The sequence below is a fragment of the Quercus suber genome, unplaced genomic scaffold, assembly GCF_002906115.3.
Source record: "Quercus suber isolate HL8 unplaced genomic scaffold, Cork oak 2.0 scaffold_205, whole genome shotgun sequence".
Taxonomy (NCBI): domain Eukaryota; kingdom Viridiplantae; phylum Streptophyta; class Magnoliopsida; order Fagales; family Fagaceae; genus Quercus; species Quercus suber.
The window spans coordinates 398,780-411,580 of record NW_027069663.1 but is presented as its reverse complement, the minus strand read 5'-3'; the positions used below and the strand labels follow the sequence as shown (position 1 = coordinate 411,580).

Below are 12,801 nucleotides of genomic sequence, written 5' to 3'. Positions count from 1 at the left end.
TGGGGGGCAGACGTAGACGTCGCCTCCCCCTTTGCCTTCCTTTCCTCCTTCTGACGGGCAGCGGCAGCCCTGATCCGTTCCTTAGCTACGTCCATTTCTGCAAAAGAAACGCATAAGGGAAGCTGACGACTAAAAGTACAAAGAGTGGCGTAACGGATAGGTCAAGGAACTTACGGTGACGGGAAAACTCTTCCAATCTGCGAGCTTCAGGCGTCGGTTTGGGACCTCTGCAGTACGCGTGAAGAGTGTCGAGGGTAATCAAGTCCCGACACGATCGCTCTTCTATGGGTATCTCCAAAACCCAACGGATAAAATCTTCCTGCTCGTCGGTTATTGATGGACGAGTGAAGGCTGAAAAAGAATAAATTGGCTACGTCAATACCTTTTCAAAAAATAAATTGTAATACGTAGCAAACTGACGAGGTTAAAAGCTGACGGTTAAAACCTGACTCTTTAGCAAACCCCCAAGTATTGTCGAAACAACCAAAGGGTATCGTTTCCCACTCTTCCTGACGGCACACCCAGTCCGTCCCTTCCACAAAAAAGAACCTACCCTTCCAGGCTCTATTAGAATTTGGCATCTCAGACACCAGCCTCTACTCCTTCTCCCTGACGGCAAAATGATACATTCCCTTTGAGGAAGAAAGGTGCCGGGGTCTGTAGCAGTAGAAAAATTCATCCAAGGAAAGCTGACGGTGGCCTCCACTTAGACGACCCCACAGTACCTCAGCACCAATAAAGATTCTCCACGAGTTTGGAGCAATCTAACTGACGGATAAACTAAGGAAATCGGCCAGCTAACGGTGTAAAGCCGTCAGAGGCAGTCTCAACCTGGCAGCAAACATAGCATCATACATGCCAACATCTGCAGTTCTTCCCGTATAACATTTCTCACCCTCCCTAGGCAGACGGATAGGAATATGGTCGGGGATTTGGAAACGGGTGCGTAATTCCTTAAAAATTTTAAGTGTCATCTTTGGAAGGAACTTATTCACAGTCCAGTCCTTGGGAAGGATGAAGGGACGACTGCCTCCAGGACTTCCAGAAGTCCCTTCACAAGACTCCTCGTCACCTTCATCCCCATCACTATTTCTCTCTCCTACTCCAACTTCACCCTCCTCGCCTACTTCTTCCTCCTGGCCGCCGTTTCCCTGACCTCCTACTTCCTCGACGGGAGTATAGGCCGACGTCTCCCTCTCTGACGACAGGAGAAACTCCCAAACTCACTACCTGAGCCTGAACCAAATACCTCGTCGTAGCCCGCTCCTTTGCGGACCGACGACTGGTCACTCGACGCGTCACTCGACATCTACCTATAAGTGACGGGTGTAAACTAAGCACCTAGGATGATGACCTCACTTTAAAGAAAATAATTGAAATAAAGTGTGCAAGGAAAGAAAAGAAACTTACAAGTTTTTCAAAAGTGACGGTTAACGAGGTGACGAGAGAAATAATGGCAGTACTGACGAAGTATGGCGACGGATTAGCTCTCCAGGAATCACCAGAAGCAAATAGGGAGAAATAGGGAAAGGTGGGCCATATATATACATAAGGAAAACGCACGGAAGACGAAGCGACGCCCTCGTCCAGAAGCGGAGCCAACCGAAACTCGCCACATGTACAGAGCATTTAATTCCAACCGTAATATTTTCTCTGTCCTAGCTAAAATGAAGGTCAGCAACAAAAATAACTCCATAGCCCGTCAGCTTGAACTGACGGAGATATGGAGTAGGGGGCAACTGATACATAAAAATAAATCATGGTCAACCCGTCAGCTGATGCCCTCGGACAACTGGAAGAACAGAGGGATCCAAGGCTGACGGATGCGGATTCGGAGCCCTTGGGTAGCGCTGCAATGAACTAACGACGACTTGGCTGACGGGGATAAGGCAAGCCGACGACCCCTATGCCAACGGATATGTGTAAAATTCTGACTTGGCCTCCGCGCGTAGTATTTAAGGAAATTATTTGTATCCCACGATCAGTATTAGAATCCTATAAGGAAAAGGATTCCGCGATCCGCGCCCATGAGAATCCCTATAAGGAAAAGACTTCTACTCCAAGGAAAAAGGTCAACCCTCAACTACTATAAAAGCCTAATACTCTCATAAATCGAGGTACGCATAATTAACCCCTCTCTAGCACTCTAGGATTGAAAGAAGTTCTAACTTGACCTTCGAAGGGTATTTGGCCGGCACCACACCGGTGCTCTCTGTTAGGTCCTCTTTTCTTTGTGCAGGTGTCGTTTCGAGGGTACGAGCATTGTGCAACTCACTGTTGATATTTTCGGCATCATCAGTTCCTATTATTTTATTTGTATTAGATTAGATCTATATGCATTATGCAGTGCTATCTATGCATTTCAGTTGTGGATTCAGTGGGTAAATCACAAATGATAGATGAAAGTTAGTATTAAACCCACTTCCTTCCATGAAGTCGTAAAAAATAATCTCAGACATATTTGTGACATTTTTTTTTTTTTTTGGTGACAATGTAGTTTCTTTTTTTTATTTTTTAGAGAGTTTCAAACCTATGGTGTCCGCTCCTGATGATAGCACTTTATCATCAGACCAAGACACCAATCAGTTTTTTGGTGTAGACGGGAATTGAACCCCAGATCTCTTATACAACAATCAGAGACTTTACCAGTTGAGCTAACTGGAACCCATATGTAGTTTCTTTTTAAAATCATGTGGAAAGTGAAAATAAATTAAACTTACTTTATAATTTAATAAATCCCTTATATGCCTATGGAAAATTTTATTTTGGTATTCATAAGGAGCGAGCTAAATTCCCTTATTCTACTATTTGTTTTTGTTTCTTATCGAGTTTTACAATTAATAATTCGAAAGGATATGTAAATTTTACTTCATAGTTTATTATCCAAACATTTGATTAGCACCTCTAGCTCTTGACATACGAAAGGAAATTATTGATTGAATTAAATTACTATAAAGACAGCTATTGAGAATAAATAAAACTTATCAATCATAATAGGATATGATCTATTCATAAATTGCATAAAAAAGTTCAAAATTTTAATTTGTGCAACTTTGCTTTAGTTTTACTGAGGATGTTGATTGACCATCCATCAGTTCAATCCAAGTAGATTATGGCCTACACGTCTACAAAGTTTGACTGTCCTGATACTGTTGTGTCCGATGCTTTAGAAAAAGCATCATCTAATAAGAGATTGGGGATCCAAGAAGTGGACCACGTTATAGGGTGGTGTTGATAGCTAAGAAAATATTAAAAAAGAAAAAACTTAATAGCAAACCAATCCTTAGATTATCAAGCTAAAAGTTAGAGGAACCCCCTCAATCATTGATCCTCTTTTTTCAAATCGGAATCCCTTGAAGCAATGGTTTTGTCCTTAATATCACAATATAGAACAAAAAGACCAAAATTAAAGGATTCCAAATCAAAGTATAAATTTATAAACATACAAAAGAAAACACCAAAAGAAGCCTTCAATCACCCTTCAAAACAACAAAAGACAGCCACATTAAATTATGAAGAAAGACTTCAAAGATAAAAAAGGGCATGGGTGAGCCACGAAAGAAGGATACCTTGTTTATCTGTCTCCCAAGCTCATAACATGTTGATGTGCACATCAACAATTACCGTCCATCCAATCCCACTGTACTGTAGTTTTCACTCTTCCAAAATAAAAGTAAAAATAAAATAAAATAGCTCCTGTAATTTCTAAAAGTTTTTTTTTTTTTTTTCTTCACTAAAAACTTTCTTTCAATTTACAGTCTGATCATCACATGCTGATTCATAAAACAAAATGATTGACAGCTAAATCCATCAGTACTTGAACATGAGGCAGCAAAAGAAACTTACTGAAACATTATTTCTTCTTGTTCTTAACCTTACCATTACAGAAGAGAGAACCAAACCCAAAAAAACTCACAGTAACTCTAGAAATGTATGGTGGTGTAAGGTTCAAGACAGGACTAATTCGAACCCCATTGCCATAAGATCCACTATTATTCTTCTTTAACGAAGGTCTTTGTGATGAACTGTAGAAATAATATGTACTTGAACATGATGATGATGACGACGACGACGACAACTTTCTACTTGACACAGATGGTTGTTTCTGCAAATGCGGCTTCTGAGTTTCTTTTGTTGAATTCAGCGTTGGTTTTTTGGAATTGGAATTGAGTACTGACGAACCAGTTGAATTGCTTCTTGATAAGAACTGTAATGAGCGAATTAAACCACGGCTTCTAGAACTGTCACAGTTGAGGCTGCTACTTCGTTTGAACTGCCAGAACGATTTTGATGCAGGCTTTTCATCTTCCATGTCAATACTGTTGGACAAGAACTCTTTGAGCTGCTTCTTTTCACTATTCCCAGTAAAAGAAGAAGAAGGAGAAGGCTGATGTGAGCGAGAACAAGAAGAAACAGACTGAGATTGGGAATGGCGTATTTCATTTTCATCTGGGGTTGTGACATTTTTCTTGATTTCTTTAGCACGAATCTTGCCGTTGGAGAAAAGCTCATCAGCTGGAGACAGTTCTTGCACAAAGCTGTTGTTACCAATGCAGAAAACGAAGTCAGAGCTGGAATCCAAGAGGGTCAAGTCTGAGCGCTCAATTGGCAAAACATCTGTCTGGTTCAGATCATAGGAGAAGGAGATTCTTGGGCTGATTCCTGTGCTTGAAATCTCGGAGCAAACATCAACAGCCATGTCTACCGAGTGTCCCCCCAATCACTGCAACCAAACTCTATTTTGAAGAAGTGAAAGCAGTTTTTAAAATGTTGTTGGGCTTTCAAAAAACAAGCTGCAAAGAATGTCAAAGATTTGGAGTCAAAAGGAAGCAAAATGAGAAACAAAAGTCAGAAATTGCAGCCTTACCTTTTCTTTTTGTCTAGAGCTATGAGCATATTGGGATAGGGTGTGATGAATTATGGATGTTAAAGAAAGAGTAACAAATATATTTGATTCCATTCTTCGAAGTTGTCATCAGAAACAAAAAAGAAGAGTAAAGAAGGTGAAAACAGTTGAAATTGAAGGCTTAAGCACCGAAAGGCTACAAAATGATCCCTCTCTCTAGGGGGTTTCCAAAGACACTTTTACTTTAGGAATAAGAACCCCCCAGAATGTGAGTGAGAGATATAAAAGCACCTTCATTTGATCAAGTTTTCTGTTTCTATATGTGATGTTTTACCGTGACTCTAAATGGACATGTACAAAAGAAGGGACTTTAAATACTTTTTGGCAGTTGGCATTAACATTAGAAAAAGACCTTAAAACTTTTTGGTAACACAAGAAATGAATGAATTTGATGGCAGGCATTTGATCTCATTGCAATGCATTTCTAATAATGCATTTTGACTAGACACATATTTTATATACACAACATTTGTAAAATATTTTGTGCATCTGATCTTTTGAGAGAGAGAAGGAGGGACGGGGGGGCAACTCATGTGATGTGGCAGCTCCCTTCAGCAATCGGACTTAAATATACTTTGGATTTATAGAGCAGGAAGAATATTTCGCACTTACATAAAAATTAATAAGAAGAGAAAAAGATTGGAGTGGTTGAAACTTGAATCTGATTCTAGTTATCAAAAATATCAAAAAAAAGTAACTGGATTCCTTTTTTTTTTTTGTGTGTTAGACGGCTGTTGGAATTGGAAAAGTGAGATAGAAATAAAGAGTAGAAGTAGAATTAACATAATTTGGGTTGACAGCCCACAATGAAAAAATTTTAACGATTATATTTTTACTATTAAGATATGTGTTACAATAGACCCCAGTGCAAGGCCTATATATTAATTAACCTTATGCTAGCCTGTGACTAATATTAATGTTGTAATACTTGCACTACAAATAAGATTATGATTAATTTTCTTGTGTTAAGAAGCCTAGTCAGAAGAGTAAAAGTGAAGCAGTAGTGAACAAGGCAAGACTCATGTAAGGAAGGCTAAAATGCAAAAGAAGAAAATTGTTCAAACGACAAAAGCATTGGTATTTTACTAAGAAAACTACTTGTAGTATTAAAGGGTAAGTGAAGCATGTGAGAGGCACATGAGGGAGTTAGTCGTTGGTTAGTTATTAGTGGACAGGTAGCTAATTATTATTGGAGGAGTGATTTTAGGAAAGTTGTTAGAGGTAGTTAGTTATTTTCCACTCTTTTGCTTTCTGTTAGAGTTGTAATCCATAGTATAAATGTAGAGTAATGCATTGTAATTCATTAAGTTCTTGTAATCACAGAAATTCAGCAATAAGAATTTTCTCTCTTATTTAGAAAATTCTCTCCCTGTTTCTCAAAGTTTCTTGTAGTTTCTTTGATAGTTTTTTCTTGATTTGAATTCCCTGTTTAGGTTTTGATCTTTAACATGGTATCAGAGCATTAAACAAGATCGGATCAGAAAGTTTTCTTTATTTTCCGCTTTGAATTTCTAAAATTCATCTTGTTCTTCTTCAAGGTTCTAAGCTCCATTAATGGCGTCCACTAAAGAAGCATCCAACAATCAATCTTATTCTACTGTGAATGAAGGTTTTGTCAATCCTTTCTTTCTTAGCAATAGTGATAGCAACACAGTTCAGCTTGTTTCTAAGAAGTTGGTTGGAGGAAAGAACTATTTTCCATGGGCTAGATCGGTGATCATTTCCCTCACTACAGAGCACAAGGTAGGATTTATTGATGGTACAATACCAGTTCCAAATCCAGAATCTCCGCAATTCATTCTGTGGACTCGATGCAACATGACTGTTTTGAGCTGGATCATCAACTCTATTTCACCTGGAATTGGTTCTAGCACCATGTACACAGATAATTCTAGAGCAATCTGGCTTGATTTGCATCATAGATTTTCTTAGAAAAGAGGACCAAGAAACTTTGAGCTTCGGAAGGAATCTGCCTATCTTGTACAAGGCCAATTCTAAATGGAAGAGTACTATACAAATTTCAAGGCTTTGGTTGATGAATTAGCAAATTATCAAACCATTCCTCTTTGTAAGTGTCCTTGTACCTATGGATCTCAAAGGATTGCTTCAGATCTCAATGATCGTGATCAGGTGATGAGATTCTTGATGGGATTAAATGATTCCTATTCAACAATTAGAGGCCAGATTTTGCTTTATGACCCTTTACCAGATATCAACAAGGTTCTTTCTTTGATCTTGCAAGAAGAAAAACAAAGAAGCTTCAAGAATGGTGATTTCTCAGGAGCAGGAGCAGTCACAACTCATCCCATTGAAGCCACAGTATTCTATTCTAATGCAAGATCTGGTCCAAAACACAGTGGCAAAGGAAATTCCAAGAAGGAAAGACCAATTTGCACTCACTATGGGAAGTCAGGGCACACTGTAGAGAAGTGTTACAGGCTACATGGTTTTTCACTCGCATTTAAGTTCAAAAATAAGTCCATGGCAAACCAAGTCACTCACAATCAGGTGCCAGGTTTTGGGAATGTCCATCACACTCAAAACAGTGAAGACTCAAGTCTTTCATTTCCATAATTTCCAATCTCCAAGTCACAATGTGAGCAAATTTTAGCTTTCTTGAATTCACAGTCTGTTGGTGACACTCAGCATTCAACTCCTCAGCAATCAGCTAGCTTACCTGCTGCATCAGCAAGCACTTCACAGCAACCTTTGGCATTGAGTGCTTCTACGTCAAACTACCTAAACAATTTCTCGGGTAAGGCCTTTTGTTCTTCTACCATTTCCATACCAAATTCCACTATCTTTAATGCCAAGTTAGTTGATAGATCAACCTTTCACAATACTAGTTGGATCATTGACACAGGAGCCACTGATTATATGGTTCACTCCATTTTAGTTTTTAGCTCTATCACTTGTGTTTCTAACTCTTTTGTTCATTTACCTAATGGTGAAAAGGCTTTAGTAACTCATATTGGAACTGTACATCTCACAAAAACCTTAATTCTCACTGATGTGTTGTGTGTTCCTTCTTTCACTTTCAATTTGATTTCAGTCAGTCAATTGAACAAAACACAATTTTACTACCTTGTTTTTCTTGTTTCATTTTACTTTATTCAGGATCTTGCTCTTTGGAGCACGATTGGTCTAGGTAGAGAGCAAAATGGATTGTACCAGCTGGATACTAAATTCACTAACAAGGATTTGCCTTATATTCTAGCTTTACCTTTCTGTCATTCTGTTTGTAATCAACTTGATCTTTGGCATTTCAGGCTAGGGCACCCTTCAAGTGGTAAACTTGACCTTTTAAATAAAATTGTGCCTTTTGCACAATGTAATAAGACTGCTTATTGTGATGTATGTCCAATAGCAAAACAAAAAAGGTTACCCTTTTTCTCTAGCAATAATATTTTTGTTTTTCCTTTTGATCTTATTCATTGTGATTTGTGTTTTCTATTCCTACTGTAGAAGGTTACAAATATTTCCTTACAATAGTTGATGATTTCTCTAGATGCACTTGGATATATTTGTTGAAGTCTAAGTCAGAAACACAAGTTCTATTGCCACAATTCTATGTTTTTGTTGAAACTCAGTTCAATAAAGAATTAAGTGCATTAGGACAGACAATCGTATAGATTTTTTGTTGAAAGACTTCTTCAAATCCAAAGACATACTTCATCATTTGAGTTGTGTTGAAACCCCTCAACTAAACTCAATAGTAGAGAGGAAACATCAACATATTCTAAATGTGGCTAGAGCACTTAAATTTCAATCAAATGTGCCTTTAGCATATTGGGAAGACTGTGTGCTCACAGTAGTGTACCTCATTAATAGACTTCCTTCTCCTGTTCTTGGAAACAAAACACTTTATGAGGTTTTATTTGGTTAAGTCCCATCTTTTTCCCACCTCAAAGTCTTTGGTTGCCTTTGTTTTGCTTCCACACTTGCACATCACAAGCACAAATTCTCACCAAGGGCAGTAAAATGTGTGTTTTTGGGTTAACCCTTTGGAATTAAAGGGTATAAAGTGTTGGACCTTGCTACACATTTAGTATTCATTTCAAGAGATGTACATTTTCATGAAACTATCTTTCCTTTTCAGTCAGATTTCTCTTCTCAGCATATTGATCCTTTTAGCTCAATTTCTCCACTTATCATGCCTATACCTACTTCTGATGGTATGTCTATTTTCCTTACTCCCATTGATTTAGTTTCTTTGCCCAATGTGGCAAGTTCTTTTCAACCTGTTACTATTGACAACCCTGTTACAGATGTAGTTCCTAACCATTCTTCTGCAGATATTGAACCCCTAGACTGTATTCCTTCTTCTACTGACTTGGATTCTCAGGTTCCTAATATTCCATCTGTTTAGCTAAGAAATCTACTAGGCCACATAAACTTCCTTCTTACTTACAAGATTACTCCTGCAATTTCATTTCCCATAAGCCCTCTTCAAGATGTCCTTATGATATTGCTGACCATTTTTCTTATGCTAACATTAGTCCTTCCCATCAATCCTTTTCTCTTGCTGCAAATGCTGAGGTTGAACCTGAGTTCTTCCATCAAGCTGTGAAGTTAAAGGCCTAGCAAGCTGCAATAGACAAGGAGATTTCTGCATTGGAAATGAATCATACTTGGGATATTGTCCCTTTGCCTCTTGGTAAGTGTCCAATTGGCTGTAAGTGGGTCTATAGGAATAAATATAACCCTGATGGCTCAATGGAAAGGTACAAGGCCAGGTTGGTGGCCAAAGGCTATACTCAACAAGAAGGCCTTGATTATTCTGAAACCTTCTCTCCTATTGCTAAGTCAGTATTAGTTAGGGTTTTGTTAAGCATTGTTGCTGTCAAAGGGTGGCCTTTACATCAATTTGATGTAAATAATGCTTTCGTACATAGGGATTTGGATGAGGAAGTGTACATGTCCTTGCCCCAAGAATTTCACAGCAAAGGGGATTGTTCTTTTGTTGGTTCTAGTTCTAGACCTCTTGTATGTAAATTGAGAAAGTCTCTTTATGGTTTGAAGCTAGCAAGTAGACAGTGGCATGCCAAATTGACATCCACAATCACTGAACTTGGTTTTGTATAATCCAAGTCTGCTTATGCTCTTTTTGTGCACTTAAAGGGTTCAAGTTTCACAGCTCTTTTAGTTTATGTAGATGACATTTTGATTACTGGAAATGATGCCCAATGTGTGATAATCTTGAAGAAACTCTTGGATACTAAGTTTGGCATAAAAGATCTAGGTGTATTGAAATATTTCTTGGGGTTAGAGGTGGCAAGAAACGAGAAAGGAATAAGTCTTAACCAATGAAAATATGACTTAGAAGTACTAATAGATGCAGGAATGCTTGGTTGCAAGCCTATGAAGACACCTATGGAGCAGCATGTTAAGTTGTCTAAGGATGAAGGTGACTTGATTGATGATCCATCCCAATATAGAAGGATAATTGGTAGATTGATGTATCTAACTTTGACTAGGCCTAATATATGTTATGTAGTGTATAGGTTAAGTCCATTCTTAAGTGCACCGGGGTAGCCTCATTTACTAGCTGCATACTGTTAGGACATATATGTTTTAACTTGATTAAAAACATATGTCACTTATTTATGTAAATTGGCTAATCCTTTGACAAAACGCACTTTACTTGTAATTGGGTAGTTCTAGGTGTTTTTAATACTTCAAGAAACAATGTTTCAAGGTTAAGTGTTGAAGTCATCAAGGCTGTCCAAGAAAAAGCAAGCTGAAGTGCAAAGTTTTTAAAGCTCGACACCTTCTCGATAGCTACCTCGACACCTGCTATCTGTCGAGATTTAAAATTTCAGATTTCTAATCTGATTTTCTTGGGATCCGTGAATATGTTTTTGGGCCTTCTTTTCTTCTAACCCTAAACATATAAAAGGATTGTTTTAAGAGCCGTCAAGTGTGACACAAGTTGCATAATCATTGAGCAATCTCTGTTCAAGCAAATTGTGATCAAAAGACAAAGTTCTTGACCTAGTTCATCTTCCATCAACAAGTTGCTGTGTATTTGCACCGTAGGGTTTTGTAACCAAGCATCTTCCTGCTATTCATCATAAAGGATGAATTGAAGAACTTTGCAGCCAACCATTCTTCCTTAGTTGGTGTTCTGAAGTCGCGTACTTGGATTCGCGCATTGGTTAGTCACGTACTTGGGAGCCGTGCATCAAAGGTGGGAACTGTCACTATAGATCAAGTCCAATTGGGTATTGGGGTAAGGGTTCAACTGTAGGTTGGTAAGGTACTTGAGATTCCTTTACTTGTAATCGCTTGATTTGATAATAGTGGAGTTTCGGGAGTGGTGACCTGAAAATCACCCGGTGGGGTTTTTGCCGTTAGGGTTTTCCCCATTCGTAAACAAATCACCGTGTTATTTATTTTCCACTGCATATTTAGTTTTTGGTGATTTGTTTGTGCTTCCATAAAATTGCATGATTAATTGATTAATTAATAAACTTAGCTAATTTAATTAATTAGGGTTAATCACTAGGGGTCATTCAGATTGTGGCCTATCAAGTGGTATCAGAGCAGGCACACTCTGATTAGGGTTTAATCTTTGCTGTGTTGATCCATTGACCCCTGTTTGTCATGGATAGAGGACAATCTTTAATTATACCTCCTTTATTTGATGGCACTAACTATGCATACTGGAAAGTACGCATGAGAGCTTTCTTGCCGTCTTTAGATGAAAATGTGTGGCAAGCTGTAGAGATTGGCTGGACTAAGCCAACAAAAGAATCGGCTGATTGGGATGATACTAAGATTAAGGCGGCTAACTTCAACAGCAGAGCGTTAAACGCCCTATTTGGCGCAGTCACAAATGAGGAGTTCAAAAAGATATCCTCAACTGAAACTGCTAAGGAGGCTTGGACCATCCTCCAGACAACCTATGAAGGAACAAAGGCTGTCAAAGATTCAAAACTTCAGAGGCTCACTACAAGCTTTGAAGAAATTAAGATGGAGGAGGATGAGTCGTTTGATGAGTTCTATGCCAAGCTCAAGGACATAGTAAACTCAGCCTTCAATCTTGGGGAAACCATCCCTGAACCCAAGATTGTAAGAAAGGTGCTCAGATCTCTACCTGAGAGATTCCATGCCAAGATTACGGCGATAGAGGAATCAAAGGACATTGACAAGATTCCTTTGACTGAGCTGGTAGGAAACTTGCAAACCTATGAGATAGGATTATCTAGGATTGGCAAGTCAAGTAAAGGTAAAAGCATGGCCTTGAAGGCAAAGAGCAGTGATACAGATGAGTCTTCCGATGATGAAGATTCTAAGATGAAGTCCTAAATCACTCGGTAGTTCAAGAAGTTTATGAAGAATGCCAATGGAAGGAGCTTCGACAAGGACCGTAGGCAGTTCAGTTCTTCTCAGTTTAAAAGCCAAGACAAAGGAAAAAAGGATGCTAAGGATGGCGGTCAGTACACTGTTCCTGTAGGACCAAAGTGCTTTGGATGTCATGGGTTCGGACACATGAAACATGAGTGTCCTACATATCTCAAGAGCATTGGGAAAAGCAAGGCACTTGCTGCAACTCTAAGTGACACTAAGCCTGAAGATGATTCCGATAATGAGGATAACGGAATCTTAAATGCCTTCACTGCCACAGTCAATCCCACTGAAGGGATTGTTGAAGAAGTGGATGAAGAAGAAGAACTGGTGGAGTCAAAATTTGAGAAAATGGATGATCAAGATGATATCCATTCAGCCTATGAGAAGCTTTACAAGCTCTCTGAAAAGCATGAGAAATTATACAGGCTGGCCACCAAGAAGCTCAGTGATGTGGAACTTGATCGTGAAGAGTTGTCCACAAAGTTTGATGAGGCGAATCAAACTATTGGAGCACTGAGATTTGAAAACAACTTTTTGGCTGA

General features: G+C 38.7%; 1 protein-coding gene across 3 annotated transcripts; it reads right to left on the bottom strand.

Moving 5' to 3' along the window:
• Positions 1–3,741: 3,741 nt before the first annotated feature.
• Positions 3,742–5,416, bottom strand: LOC112035502 (uncharacterized serine-rich protein C215.13). Of its 3 annotated transcripts, none has more exons than XM_024068328.2 (2): positions 4,868–5,416; positions 3,742–4,793 (listed from the first exon to the last, which is right to left on the bottom strand). In XM_024068328.2, exon 2 carries the CDS (start codon positions 4,697–4,699, stop codon positions 3,854–3,856), a length of 846 nt encoding a protein of 281 aa, XP_023924096.1. In that variant the 5' UTR covers positions 4,700–4,793; positions 4,868–5,416; the 3' UTR covers positions 3,742–3,853. The 3 variants fall into 3 exon arrangements, with proteins under 3 accessions (XP_023924096.1, XP_065635406.1, XP_065635407.1); XM_065779334.1 differs by having other exon boundaries at positions 3,742–4,736; XM_065779335.1 differs by having other exon boundaries at positions 3,742–4,723.
• Between the last annotated feature and the right edge of the window lie 7,385 nt (positions 5,417–12,801).